General features: G+C 45.2%; 1 protein-coding gene across 4 annotated transcripts in view; it reads right to left on the bottom strand.

The window, feature by feature from the left end:
- LOC121690386 (protein Dok-7-like) overlaps positions 1-15,000 on the bottom strand; it is a 41,023-nt gene that overhangs the window by 5,464 nt on the left and 20,559 nt on the right. For 2 of the 4 annotated variants that reach the window (XM_042070907.1, XM_042070906.1), the window contains exons 6-11: positions 10,308-10,412; positions 8,834-9,675; positions 5,056-5,104; positions 3,902-4,531; positions 2,221-2,297; positions 1,070-1,142 (exon numbers count right to left, since the gene is read on the bottom strand). In XM_042070907.1, coding sequence (XP_041926841.1) covers positions 1,070-1,142; positions 2,221-2,297; positions 3,902-4,531; positions 5,056-5,104; positions 8,834-9,675; positions 10,308-10,412 — 1,776 coding nt within the window. Of the gene's footprint in view, positions 1-1,069; positions 1,143-1,724; positions 1,853-2,220; positions 2,298-3,901; positions 4,532-5,055; positions 5,105-8,833; positions 9,676-10,307; positions 10,413-15,000 lie in introns of those variants that run through there. The other 2 variants (XM_042070908.1, XM_042070909.1) reach the window with 2 other exon arrangements.

The following is a 15,000-nucleotide window of genomic DNA, read 5'->3' as shown; positions in this document are numbered from 1 at the left end:
TCATGTTAACTCATGCACTCTCATGCTAACTCATGCATCTCACACACAAAGACAAATAGAGAGAGGGAGAGAGAGAGGGATTGGCAAAGAGAAAGGGGGAGAGGCAGAGAGAGAAAAAGGATGAGAAGATATAAATATAAGATAAGAGAGATATCAAATGCTATTATTCCACAGAGAAGCAAAGGATGAAGAGAGTTAAGAGTGAAAGGGGAGAGGAACAGACAAAGAAAGAGAGGGATGAATTGAGAGGGAGAGAGAGTGGGAGGCAGAATACGCATAAGAGAAGCCTCATTTGCCACCCCCCCCCCTCCAAAAAAAAGAATCAGAGGTTGAGTTGGGGCAGCCGTGGCCTACTGGTTAGCGCTTCGGACTTGTAACCGGAGGGTTGCCGGTTCGAACCCCGACCAGTGGGCCGCGGCTGAAGTGCCCTTGAGCAAGGCACCTAACCTCACTGCTCCCCGAGCGCCGCTGTTATTGCAGGCAGCTCACTGCGCCGGGATTAGTGTGTGCTTCACCTCACTGTGTGTTCACTGTGTGCTGAGTGTGTTTCACTAATTCACGGATTGGGATAAATGCAGAGACCAAATTTCCCTCACGGGATCAAAAGAGTATATTTATTATTATTATTATGATCAAGGTCAGAGAGGAAATAAAGCAGGAAATGGACAAACACAAACAAACACAAACAATGAGAAAGAGAGATATAGAGATAGAGATAAAGAGAATCAAGTCCTAAAAAAAGGACAAAAAAAGAGAGAAAGAGAGAAGGAGCTGGCGAACCAGTGAGTGTGTGGCGTACGCCGCCTCATCGCACATCTTCAGAGCGAGCTGAAGGGAGGCAGTGAGCCACTTTGATGAAAGGTCCCCCGGTGTGTCTTATGTTTACTCTACCTTCTCTCACCCAGACAAAACAACGTCTCTCCAAGCAGCAGCAACTCAAAAACAACAACAATAACTACCACGGCAACCAAGTGGCCTTGATTTGTTCTTGCATTCTTTTTTCCATTCCCGCTACTTTTCCACTGCGGCAGGAACATGTCCGTGTAAACAAGCGGCGGTAGATGCTCACCTTCTATGTCCATGTGAGGAAGCCTCTGCTGACCGTAACTGCCCATGAGCTCATACTTGCTCTTCTCTTCAACCTGAAAATTAAAAAAAAAAGCAATAATGAAGAAGGTCTATTATAAGACCGTTTCAATCTGTTCCGAGCGTTTCGGATTAAAACTTTCAAAATCAATGCAGATAAGTTGTAATGAAAATGTATCAAACTGTAGTGCTCTACAAAAATGTTCATTGTGCCGGTAGTTTACTACTTCTATTTTTTTAATGTTATGTAAGTTGATTGTCAAATACTATAACCTTGACCTTAAAATGACCCCTTATCAGATGAGTTTGAATCATATGAGCTAGCTATCAGTTCCAAACACAGCTGGAATCTAAATGTATTAGAGCCACCCCCATAACACACACATACACACACACAAATCTGTTTTGAAGCCTACAAGTTTAAAAAAAGCACCACTAATCTTAAATTCATGGCCACAAGCGTCCACCCTTGCTGAGGTTGGAAGGGATGATGTGTCCGTTAGGAACTTCCCACGTCTCTGTTTACATCTCCGTTTACACTTAGGCAGCATGTCCAAACTGACCGAGACGTGTGGAAAAGCGAGTGATGAGGAGAATGATGAGGGAGATGAAGGGAGACACAGCACTAACGCCATCCTGGCGAAAGCTAATGTGCCAAAACATTAGCTTTTTTTTACATTCTGACCGCTTCTTAATCACCAAGTGCTGCTGGATTCTTTACACGTTTCTGTTTGAGCATGATCCATGGTTATTTAGTGTATGGAATCTGATGAAAAAATGTTGACGAAAAAAAAAAAAAAAAGATTACACAAAACCCAGACCTTACATCTTGTGCAGACAGCAGCTTTTAAGTTGGACTGGGAAGACTTAATTATGTTTCTCTCTCTCTCTTTCTCTCTCTTACTCCCTCTCTTCTTCTCCCTGTCACCCCCCCCCCTCTCTCTAAACCATCTTGCATAAAGCGCTGCGAGAAGACACCACAAAGTATTTCCACCAGAGAGGCTTTTCACAGAGCTGAAAGCCCAAAGCCTTGCATAGGATCAGTTAGCTGTTTGATCAATCTGGCACAGAGTGCAAACCCGTGTTTTCACACGTTCCCCACTGCAACGCGGGGCCAGATTAAAGGGTTCCTACCTCTGAACTCCTCTCTGTTGTTCTGTGCTCCATGACCTCGTACGATGGGTCAGCTTTGCACCTCTGCTTCTTTTTATCTGCAGGTAGACGAGAAGAGGAGGGGAAGAAGAAGAAGAAGAAGAGAAGGAGGAAGAGGAGGAAACAAAGGCGTGAGAAACACAAAGGAAACCAATACACTGGAGCAGATGAAGAAGTTGGAAGTCGGAAAGAAAAAGATGGAATAGAGGAAGAAAAGAAAAGAAAAGATAATGAAAAGGGGAAGAGGAGATGTTTTTGTGTGTGTGTGTGTGTGTGTGTGTGTGTGTGTGTGTGTGTTTGGGGGGGGGGGGGGGGGGGGTGCTATAAATATAACATGACTTCCTATACAGTCAACATTTAAAATTACCTTCTGTGTATATATTAGAAAATGGTGGAGTGGAGGTTTTTTTAAGGTTTTATAGAGTTTTTTTCTCTAAATTGACCGAGGGCCACAAGGTCTCATCTGGTGGTTTGATGGTTACTTCTATATCCACAACTTCCATGGCCACCTGTAGCCCTCTTCTCTCTCCGCTGCGGGTGGATGAAGGTTCGCGAGGTTTTCCCTGCAGAGTGCAGTGAGAGTGGACTGTGATTTATCACTAGGCTCCTGATAACGGGAAAAACTGAGTGAAATCTGATGTTGTGTGGGAAACGCTGTCACTCGTCTCTTTGGCGGGGAGGGTAAGTGGCGCTCATAAAGGAGGGCATTTTATTGCATCAGGACAAGGGGAAGGAGCCTTTCCGAGTGGCGGATTTGCACAGGGGACACTGAGCCTACCCACAAAAACCCATCTCGATTATGAGTGTTTGTGTCCCAGTTGAGGACAGGCTTCCCAGTCCTGAAGCCCTTCACAAACAACATAATAGCTCCCTGTGGTAGGAGATGACTAGCATGGACCCGACTGAGTGATGAGGGGGTGAATGACATTACTCAATCTCTCTGAAGATTCTGTTTCATCGGATGTGTGTGTCTGTGTGTGCGTGTGTGTATGTGAGAGAGAGAGAGATAGAATGAGTTAGAGAGTGAAAGAGAGAGAGAGAGTCTGTATGTGTGTGTGTTTGTGTGTGTATGAGTGAGTGAGTGAGAGAGAGAAAGAAAGAGAGAGCTGAGATCGATTGAGTGTGGGAAGACACGTATAAACAGAGAGAGAGAGAAACCGAAAGAGTGACACAGAGAGATAGAGAGAAAGAAGAAAGAAAGCACAGGGATGAAGATATTAAAAGAGTGTGTGTTTGAAGTAGAGAAAGAGGAAGAGTAACAGATAGACAGTAACTGATAGGTGAGAGAGAGAGAAAAAGACAGAGAGAGAGAGAGAGAGAGAGAGAGACCAACAGAGAGGAAGTTAGAGGGGAGACAGAAGAAATGTCTCCTCGGATAGAAGAGATGATAAGAGATAAAAGAAATCAAGAAGAAACAAGTCAAGAAAAAAACACAGTGGCACTTAGAGTGACTAGATAGTGTTATCAACGGTGCAAGTCAGAAAAATGACAGATAAGATGAAGAACATGAAGCATTTCACACACAGGCCAGATAGCAGACAAGGAAAGCACATCGACAGGACTGAACAGGGTGACGGAAGCAGAGGACAGTGGAGTCGCTTCTCTTGACCGCAGTGTTAGTGAGGAAGTCACACATAGAGGGACCAGAATGTCTCTTCCTTACCTTCCTCAGCATCCATCGAGCCATGACTGACCTCGTCCGAATGGGGACCCATCACTGGGGTTATGCCCAGATCAGGGGGCGCTTCCTTGGGTTGGTTCCCAGGAGCTTGGCCTCTCTCGCCCCTGTGCTCTTCGTCAAGTGTTGGGGGTTTCTGGCACACGCTTCTACCGCTGCAGTTCTCCCTCCCAGCCAGAAGGGCGTCTCCACCTCTTCCCCTGTCCTTCCTGTTAACACCGGTGACCATGCAGCCACTCTCCCCACTGTTACATTGGAAGCAGTTCTCATATATGATAGTGTCTTTCCAGCTTGGAGATGGTTTACGCTTACCACTACTGGTGCACGTGGTGTTTAAAGTCTTGGATATTGACACAAGAGCAGAGGCCATTGGTTCATACCCACTATGTCTGCTTGTTCTAACACAAGATGATCCACCCATGTTATAGTGATTCAATAGGTCGGATAAATGATTGAGGTATCCATGCTTCTGTCGAATCCCATTAATTGCTGTGTGTACTGCCAATGGTAGCTTCTCTTGGACGGGATTGGTCCATCCTGATGTGGCTTCAAACGCTGTTCTCTGATTGGCCCCATGGTCATCAGTTACCGATTGCTCATTGGCTTTCTGACCTGCTGGGTAGAAATCTAAAGTTCTGTGAAAACTCTTCAGAGATAAAAAAATAAATAAAAAATCACTATTCTCTTCACAAGGACCATTTACGATTGAGCCTCCACGGATTCCTCGAACAGTTTGTCTTGAGTGAGTTGTCTTCGCTTCAACATTATGACGTTTTTTTTTTTTTTTTGCTTTGTGTTTTACATAATACTTCTTACAAGATGACTCAAGCGTGGGATTGAAAATACTGTAGCAGACAGTCACAGAACATTACATTTACAATAATGTGTGAACAGTCTACAAATGAGGGAAACATTCAAACACATATATCTTGCCTTGTGCTTGGTTAGTTCATTAGCTGACGAAACTGTGCAAAACTGCAGGGGATGAATTGATGAAGACAAACACCGGAGATCACAGACACATCTGTAATTGAATTGCATAAATCCTCAGGCAAGCACAAGCTGACAGTATGCATTAATATGTAAATTTGCGGGTGCACTGAGATTAGTTTCCGAGTGACAGGTCCTTGGCGTCTTACCTGGCACCAGTGGGACTGCTGGCGCCCCAGGAGGAGGGAGTGGAGCCCCCTGTGGGTAAACAAAGGAATTTGGCTGGCATCAGGAAAAATGGGATGAACTCTAATCAGGGTTTAAAGCATGGAATAGGTCTGCACCTGAAGTTACCAGAAAGGCTCTACGCTACTATGTATAATATAATGATCCATTTTCAAAATCTAAAACAGCCCAGCCCACACCTGGATTCTGGCACAGTGCCTGAGAAATTTAAACCGCAGCCCTGTTTAAAGCTCCAGATTAGCCACAACTCCATCATACTCAGGACTGGTTCTGTAGGAAACGTAGCGCTGAATAACACAATGATCCTTTTTTTTTCTTTAGCAAGTGTTACTGACATTTACAAATTTACAGCCATTGTGATTGTGATTGGAAACTGTTGTAATTTCTCTGCCCAAACATCACAAAGATGTTATATCTACAGAGGACAATACCCCCACAGAGAGCTGTACATATTCACTGATGTATGTCTTATGAATTAAATACAGTGCAATTAAAAAATGTTAGTCTTGGCCAAATAGGGATTTTCTGACTCTCAGTAGTGTTAGGGGGAACTGTGTTTCGCTTTTAGTTGAGAGAGATCTGGTCCAATTCGATGCAATATTTGACCCTGGCAGGGCAACCCCCGGCACTTCAAACAGAGACTGTGAAGTTCACCCATCCACCACTTCACACTTCACACAACCAAGAGCTCAATAAAAACTGCTGCGTGAAAGACCCGAGGCATGAGTTCAGATCACAACAAGTGGTAAGCCATATTTCACAATAACACAGGATGTATGGCCCTTTTTCCAAAATAAAAATAACAGGCTTGTTCCTTGTTCTTGTTTTTTATTTTTCTTTAAGACCTCTTCCTTCCTTGTAGTTTTGAAGGCAGCTGTGTGTTTTTGTTGGGATTTTGACCTTTGTTTTTTTCTTTCTTTTTGTGCATTGTTCATTCCCTATGTATCACTATGAGACACAGACACACAGACACAAACACACACACACACATATACACACACTCACACACACACACACACACACACACACACACACACACACACACACACACACACACACACACACCTTTCCCTCCTATCCCCACACACACACACACACACACACTCTGACAACTGAGCAACAAACAAACACAGCTGAACAGAACATGGCAGTCATCCTCAAGTGGCTCCAGTCTGCTGTTAGAAGAACTGCAGTCTCACACACCATTCCCCTTTACAATGAACACCAAATGTATTGTGAAGTTTATGAACTGTTCTGACGCCCTGTGGCATCACACCATATGCTCCAGCACTCTCACACACTCACAGAGCCACATTCTTGAACCTGCCATCATAAAACACCCACCGTGCAAACTGAATCCTCCAGATGCTGTTCCCATGCCTCCTGCCTCTATGTGCTATGTCTATGTGCCTAAAGAGCAATCACTAGACATATGGTGGTCCCCCCATTAACATTAAAAGTTATGTTCGTTCTAATCCGATCACAAGCTTAGCTGGAGTCTTTCTCGTGGAAGCTTGTTGTTTGAAGTGTTCCCAGTCCCAGTTTCTCAACTCACGGGGCAACTCAGTAAATATCATCAAAAGTCTTTTTTTTTTTCAAGTTTCACAAATTTCACAAAATTCGAATGATGATGATTTAGGCAAAAAATAAAAAAAAAATTTGTCAAAAAATTATTATTATTTTAGGAGGGTGACGATATGAAGGTGGGAGACTGGTCGTGAAGGGTAGCCATTTTGTACAGAGGAAGGGCTTAAGATGTCTTAAAGGAGCTTTCACTAATGCTAGATTTAATTCTGCTGCCACAGATAAACACAATCTAACACAGCTATGGACCCTTTCAAGAGAGTTCCATTATCAGCATCATAGTTGGCCCCACAAGACTTCCTTTTTAACATTCCATATGTTATCTTAATGCAGAGGAAGTAGATTGGGGCCCAAATAGAACGTTCAAGCATTGTTTTTGTTTACCTTGTTGAAAGGGTCCATATGCTGCTAGTGGCGTTCAAGCCGGGCACAGAACTAATGTTGTTCTGTTTTCTGCTCTCCCAAGGCCTAAATAAAGAACTTACAGTAAGTGTAAGTGTTTCTTGTGAGATATAAACTTGACTTAGTCAGGCTACCAAAACAGATGTCCCTTTAGATCTGCAGTGAAGCAGCAACACCTGCACACACACACACACACACACATCTCTGACACACACACACACACACACACACACACACACACACACACGCACACGCACAAAACTTGACTTAGTCAGGCTACCAAAACAGATGTCCCTTTAGATCTGCAGTGAAGCAGCAACACCTGCACACACACACACACACACACACACACACACACATCTCTGACACACACACACACACACACACACACACACACACATGCACACGCACACGCACACCCACTCACTTATATACTATACAGAGATTTAGATGCATGCCTCCATTCACACGCATTCAAGGGATGAACACAACACACACACACAAAATAATTAGGCATACACCCAGAGCTTGTACACACACACACACACACACACACGCACATACACACCACTGCCTCACTCACACAGACATCCCATATCCATCTGGCTGACTCACTCACTCGCTCACTAACACAGCCAGTCTGAATGTGTGTTTGTCTAACTGGCTCTGAACTGGCTGAACCAATTCCAGGGTAGGCCACCCTATCTAAGCCAATGTGCGAAACGCTTCACGAGATCAAAGTATCCGCTTCTGCGCCTCATCTGACTCTAAAACAACTTCATTTTTTCTGGCAACGAGGAAGAACAGAGGAGGAAAAAAGAGGGAAAAAATCATTAAGACTGTCAAATCGCCAGCATGGAGGATTTATTGCATCATGTATCTTCTGAATGGCCTAATCCCCTCTGGCTTCAGAACACTGATATGTAAACTCCAGTGAGTGTTTATGGGAGAATAAACTGTTATTTCTGAAACTTTCTATCAAACAGATTTACTAATGCGTATAACCTCTCTGTCTAAACAGATATTGTTCTCTCTCTCTCTCTCTCTCACTGTCTGTCTGTCTGTCTATCTATCTACAGTATCTATCTATCTACCTAATAATTTTTGTGTGTTTACGTGTGTGGTTTTGTGTCTATACCAAATCTGACAATCGTTCTTACTCATTCTTGTCAATCAATGACAAACCTTGCCAGACTGTTTTTTTGTAATGGAAGGATTGAATAACCCCCCCTGTTCAACACATATTAATGTAATCTGATTATGAGTCAGACGAAGTGAAGCAAAAGCATTCGAAAATGCAGACGAACCGCTTCCAGCCACTCCAGTAGCGTCCCCTATCCAAACAAACCTTCAGCATGAATTAGACGAGTGACTGAGGATGCCCGGCATGAATGTTCAATTTAATTGCATCAGACAGTGAGTCACTTGGATGGGGGGGTAAGAAAGTAGGCAATGTTTTGTAGGCATGAGGCAATTTCAAAAAGGACCTCCATTACAAAATTCATTAGGTAAATAATATCAGTAAATATGAGAATGCCTGGCCTGGCTCCAGATGTGGTGTCCCTTACTCAGGTTAAGTGGCTCTCATTATAAACAGATTTGGGCTCTGGAAACTACGACATGAGAAGAAGCCAATCTGATGAGAGGGAGCCAATCTGATGAGAGTGTGTGTGTGTGTGTGTGTGTGTATGTGTGTGTGTGTGTGTATGTGTGTGTCTGTGTGTGTGTGTGTTTGTGTTTCTGTGTGTCTTGTACCTTCAGGCCTCCACAAATGGGGCACGCTGTGAAGATGGCCCTGGGGGTGCAGATCTGACACACTTCTGCCACTTCCTCACTAGGGGGCGCCTCTTCGCTGCTGTTGCCCCGCGAGAGCCTCCCAGGCTTGCCTGCCTTGGACTCCTCAGACGCCTCTGCCTGGGAAGAAGTCCCAGCCTGGGGTTCTGTGGCACTGCTTGTGCCCCCCGTGCCCTCGCCCTTGGCAGTGCCAAGGAGGAGACTCCTGGGCGTGTCGTACAGGTAGCGCAGTGAGGAGGGCACCTGGTACTCGTGGCCCGGGCACGGCGGGCATGTGCAGAGGGTCCGTTCGGCAGGTGTGGTGGCAGCGCCAGCGGGGGTGGCGAGGGGGTGCGGAGCGGGTGGCAGGCTGAGGACCGAGCCGAAGTCGTCGCCACCACTGTTCCCCCCGGAACCCACGCCGACGTCCAGGCTGCTGGTGTACGAGGAGAAGCTTCCGGAATAGGAGGAGTGGCTCCCCGTGGCGATGCCGCTGTCCGAGGAGCTCTGGCGCCCGATCTCCTGCAGCCCTCGCCGCGAGCGTGCCGGCTTGGCGGACGCACCGCCGACGGCGACGCCGGGCAGCCTGGTTCCGCCGACGAGGGTGACGGGCAGCTGCCTCTCGTCCGCTAGCAGCGGGGCGTTCCTGGTGCCGGCCGATTGGCCGGCGGCCTCGGCCGGGCCAGCGCCAGAGGCGGGATCGGCCCAAGCGGCTAGACGGCTGCCGATGCTGCTGTCTGATTGGCTGGTGTCCGAGGTGTCTGAGGATCCGGAGATACTCCGATCGTCGCCCGCCACTGAGGTGGAGTAACTGGAGGTGGAGGCTTCAAGAACAAGCATGACAAAGACAAAAAGTGAGGGAATAAGAGACGGAGAGATAGATGAAGAGAAAGAGAGAGAGGGGGAGAGAGAGAGAGGGAGAGAGAGGGGAGAGAGAGGGAGAGAAACTATAGTGACTACACACACTATAAAAAAAATGCTTAGTATTCTATTAATCCTGCTATATTTGTCAAAGTATAAAAGGCCAAAAGAACACCTACAGCACCTATCTGCCTCTGTCTTCAAATGAATAAAGTAAGCAAGCATGGTATTTCAAATGAATAAAGTAAGCAAGCATGGTATTTCAAATGAATAAAGTAAGCAAGCATGGTATTTCAAAGGAGGAGAATTGAAAAAATGGAACTGGTTTAAAATCCTGAAGTCCTAAGTGGCAGTGGGTGGTATGCCATCATTTGTGTCTGATAGAACATGAACTGCTGTAAGTGTGTGCATGCTTGCCTTTGTGTGTGTGTGTGTGTGTGTGTGTGTGTGTGTGTATGCATGTGGTGACTACAATGGGATAACATGCTGAGTCTCTTCTTCAGTTCCTGGGCCTGTGTGTGTGTGTGTGTGTGTGTGTGTGTGTGTGTGTGTGTGTGTGTGTGTGTGAGAGAGAGAGAGCGAGAGAGAGAGATACCTGTACTGTGCTGACTACAGTGAGAGAGCATGCTGAGTCTCTTCTCCAGTTCCTGGGCCTCCTGGTTGAGCCTCTCCTCCACTGACGCTGGGCAGGCATTCGGGTCTGTGAAGGCAGAACAACAGAGATCCCTTTCACATGTGGAATCCACAACAATGTCAGATTTTTTTTTTTTTTAAATCTCTAATCCAAAACAGTGAGTGAGGGGTACAGAGAGGTAGAAGTACAGAAGAATGGGAAGATGAGGTAGAAAGAGGATAAGGGAAATAAAGAGAGAGAAAGAGTGACAGAGAGTGAATGAAGGAAAACTAGTGAATGAAAGAGAATGGGGGAGTGAAGATAGAAGAGAGGGAGAGAGGGAGAGAGCAAGAGAGAGAGAGAGAAAGAGAGAGAGAGAGAGAGAGAGAGAGAAAGCATTCATTTTAGATAACAGTACACTGGGCATGTGGCCCAAGGTAGGTTTGGAGCTGGTTGTTGTCCCCTTTTAAAAACCAAGATAACGTTTGGCTGTCTGATGTCTGAGTGTGCGAGAGTGGAATAGCACCACAGACATCACCCATCTTGTCCTCCAGGAAGTTTTTTTCCTCCAAGAACTTTTGTTCGAGAAAAGCATTCGGTGCATTTTGATTAGGTGTGGGGGATGACAGAGACTCCCTCTACCTACAAGCATGTCAAATGCACTACAGAAACACACACTGAGCTATTCCGAACACACTATAATATTTGCCAACTTGTTTTTTGCAAACCGTCGTCTGTAATGTATAATAAAAGAGGTCATGGGAGCACACGGACGCTGAAAATGCTTGTTTAATTAAAAAAAGTCTTTGACTGACGTTTCAATGTGTCTGTTACATCGTGATCAGAGTCACTGGTGTGGTATGTATTCATTTTGTATACTTATCAAATATGAGCCATATTCAAATAGTAATGCCTAAGCCACTGGAATGTGCTAGTCAACATAAATTTAAAATAAAAACGAAAAAAAAAAAAAAAAAAAAGATAGCTCAGGTCAGACACTGCTATCAAATTCCAGTATCAATTCTTGCTGCATACTCAAGCCTTGACTACTTTTTCAAATGATCTAGATTTCAGGTGAGTCATGGTTGGCACAACATGTCATGTTTTCTTCCATGCCATCTTTGTGTTACCATCTTAGTTGGCAGGATGAATGCCCTAGTATGGATTATTCTTGCTAATGCCATCTTTTTAAACCACTGGCAATGCCTCAGCGCTCTTGCCAACTTCTGATCACCTGATACCAACACACACACACACACATTTTTTTTGACACACACAAAACAGATTGTCTCTGCATTTCATTTCCACCGAGGACACACAAAAAAGCCCCCTTTGGAGTCTGTCTCGGACTTGTCTAGATAAAGGACGCGGGCTTCATTTGCCCGTCTCTCATGACAAGAACAGACAGTTTCTGGTGACCTCATTTAGGTGATCACAGCAGCGCCTGAGCTGAATAATGAACAGAAAAGACCATCCAGAAGTCTGTCTTCCTGATACAAAGATACATGTTGTACTCTAATGGAATGTAACTGGGGTTTGTGTGTGTGCGTGTGCGTGTGTGTGTGTGTGAAGGGGGGAACCGAATGTACTTTTCAAAGGAGGAAAAGGGGATGTATGATGAGAATGCTGATATGGTTCTGCCCACATCTGTTGGTCTGGTGGTTTGTGTAAACAAGTTATACATTGGTTGCAGACTCTCCCTAGCACAGCTGGTGCAAAAAATGCAGACAGAGCTAAGAGGGTGAATCGGTGGTATATGTTATCATTCTATTTCAAATGGACATAATTATGACCATTTATCTATTTGCACATATAAGTGTATAATTATGTATATGTTGATGTGTGAGAAACACTAATGTGTAGCGCCCTCTATCAGCAGAGGTGTGCAGTGCTGGTTGAGCTGTTGGCTTCCACCAGGAGAGCATTGAGGAGGGTGGAGGGGAAAAGGCTGGATCATAGTGAAACACCTCTCTGTTTGTCTAGCACTTTTCCAGCTATTTATAGCCCGCGGGGTCCATGCGATCCAAATGGAATGTTGTACGGGAGTTTAGCTGGGGCCAGTGGGGCGAGAAAGCCAGGAACGTGCACCTTCAGCTAAAGTCACAGGACTCCAGTGACAGCTGTTAGCCAGCAGCGCTAATGGAGAACACACAAAATGTCTACATTTCCAATGGGTTTTACCACTTCTAATAACATCCCTTGGCTTTCACCTGAAGGAACTGGGTAAATAGTTAACCGCTAACACATAGTATGCACATCTCCAGGGGGGTCACCACTCCTATCAATGTCCCCTGGCTGTCACCAGAGCAATGAGGGGAATGCTTGTGTGGAATTGCTAGCTAGGCTAAAGGCTAACACAAAAAGTGTACATTTCCAATGGGTTACAAATGCTAATAACTTCCTTTTGGTTTTATCAGAGAGAAGCTTGGCATGTGTTTATAGGCACACATGCCCTTATTTGATGACCACAATGACCCCCCAAAAAAGCAGCGAGTAAATAAGTTCCAGGGGATTAGGGAATGAGCCAAAGTGACTGGAGTTAGACTGTGTGGTCAGCAGTCAGTTAGGCGGGCAGGATCCCGGTCAATGGAAAAGCTATCTAACATCTGCCGCAGATTTAGCTTCTTGTCAGCAAGTGGCCTGAACTTGAAGGTGGGGACCAAGGTCTGATTACAGGGAAGCAAGGAAAAGCCTACAGTGGGTGTGGACAGAACAGAGAGAGATAGAGGGAGGGAGAGAGAGAGAGATAGAGAGAGAGGGAGATAGAGAGAGGGAAAGGAAAAATTGACACAGAGATAAAGGCTGAGAGGAACTAGTGGCTATGAATGTATGTGCGTGAGGAAGAAAGAGAGGGAGTAAAAAAGGGAAGAGAGAGAGACAAAAAAGGAACGAGTCAGAGTGTGGAAAGAATGACATAATGTATGTGTGTGTGCAATGTGTATGTGTACATGTGCATGAGCATATTTGGTGAAATGTTAGTGTGTGAAAATGTGTCAGTACAGTGTGCTTGTGTGTGTGTGTGTGAGAAAGAGAGAGATAGAGAGAGAGAGAGAGAGAGAGAGAGAGAGAGAGAAAGAGAGGGTATGTGTGCATACATGAGTGTGTGTGTGTGTGTGTGTGTGTGTGTGTGTGTGCGTGTGTGTGTGTGTGTGTGTGTGTGTGTGCGTATGTGGGCGCGTGTGTGTGTGTGCACGTGTATGTGACTGGAAGTTGGGAGCACGACCGTCCCCTTCTCTAGCCAGACTTGCTGGAACACAGCAGAGTCGAGGGATGAGGTTACTCACATTCCCTGAGTGATTAAGAGGCTTCGTGGGCCCCCGTCAGAGTGAACCCTGTCTCTCTGACCTCCGACCGCCACCGCCTCCACCAGCGCCTCCACCAGCGCCCCAGCTATTTCTTCCCCCTGGCCGGGTTAAGAATAGGCCGCCGCGGGCCCCTCCGATTGGCCCAGGGCGACGTGTGAAAACGCCAACACCAGGCGCCGATCTCCCTCAGCTGTCTGAGTGCGCCGTGCTCGTTAGCCGAGAAAGTGGTCGCCGCGGCGACGACGGACGAGCCAAGATGTGTTGCGTCGTGCGCTGCACACACGCTCACCCTCTCGTTATGTCCGTCAAAGCGTGCACGATTGGCTGTAACTCGAGGAGGGGAGACGGCTCGGACGCAATAAGACCGAAAAGCTCTCTGATTTAAGCCTGAGGGATGCGAGTTCTCACCTTCGTTTTCAATGAGGAGGGAATGAGACCAACTTTCAGTTACACCTTCTGCACTGCTCTTCCATAAAGCATGGCACAGACTAAATATATAAATGCTAATACTTAATACTGTACATGAAGATTCAATTATTTACAATTAACAACTACATTACAATGTTAATAAACCAACCATAATTGTCAATGTACCATGAGCATTCACAAACCTTATGTAACTATTCACACTGGAATTCACTGTTTGTTTATGTTAACACATGCCTGACACTTCACATTCAAAATCTCTGAATAAACATCATTGGTACGCCATGAACTTCAGCATAACTCAGATCCTGTACACACCTGGTCATAATGATCAGATTCCACATAATGACCACATTCATGATCTAATAACTCAGACAAATTTCAGAGGTGGTCTGGCCTGCATGTGTCCAAATTAAGGTAATTCACGGAACATTAGTTCATTCATTTAATTTGTTTCGTTACTCAAAGACTCAAAGTTAATTTTTTTACTTTAAAAGGTTTTTACTCAATCTGTTGTTTTTGAAGGCTGACCTGGATCTCTTTAACATCATATGGTTTCTTAAAACGTTTTCAGTGAGATGCCAAACATGTATCCTCAGAGAACACATGGTTCTTCTCAGAATGTTTCCACAAAGCTGTTGTAATGTATGACCGCCGTTGATACAGTCCTGACCGATATAACCTGGTTTTACGAGCGGAGCATGGCTGCAGTGAAGCTCTGAGAGGTGAACATGGCAATTAAGTAGACAGATGTTTTAAATGCAAAACTGTATCTCATGACCTAACTAACAAAAACATTGCTATGACTTCAGAGCAGACACATGGACCCACGCAGAGCTCAACTCCATTTCTGAAGGAAAGGAAGGTTACACAACATTATCAAAGAATTAACATGGTATTTTGCACCATATAGTCTTTAACTTAATATGATCTTAATATATTGA

The sequence above is a fragment of the Alosa sapidissima genome, chromosome 18 (genome assembly GCF_018492685.1).
Source record: "Alosa sapidissima isolate fAloSap1 chromosome 18, fAloSap1.pri, whole genome shotgun sequence".
In the NCBI taxonomy this organism is placed as follows: domain Eukaryota; kingdom Metazoa; phylum Chordata; class Actinopteri; order Clupeiformes; family Clupeidae; genus Alosa; species Alosa sapidissima.
This window is presented reverse-complemented; position numbering and strand designations above follow the sequence as displayed.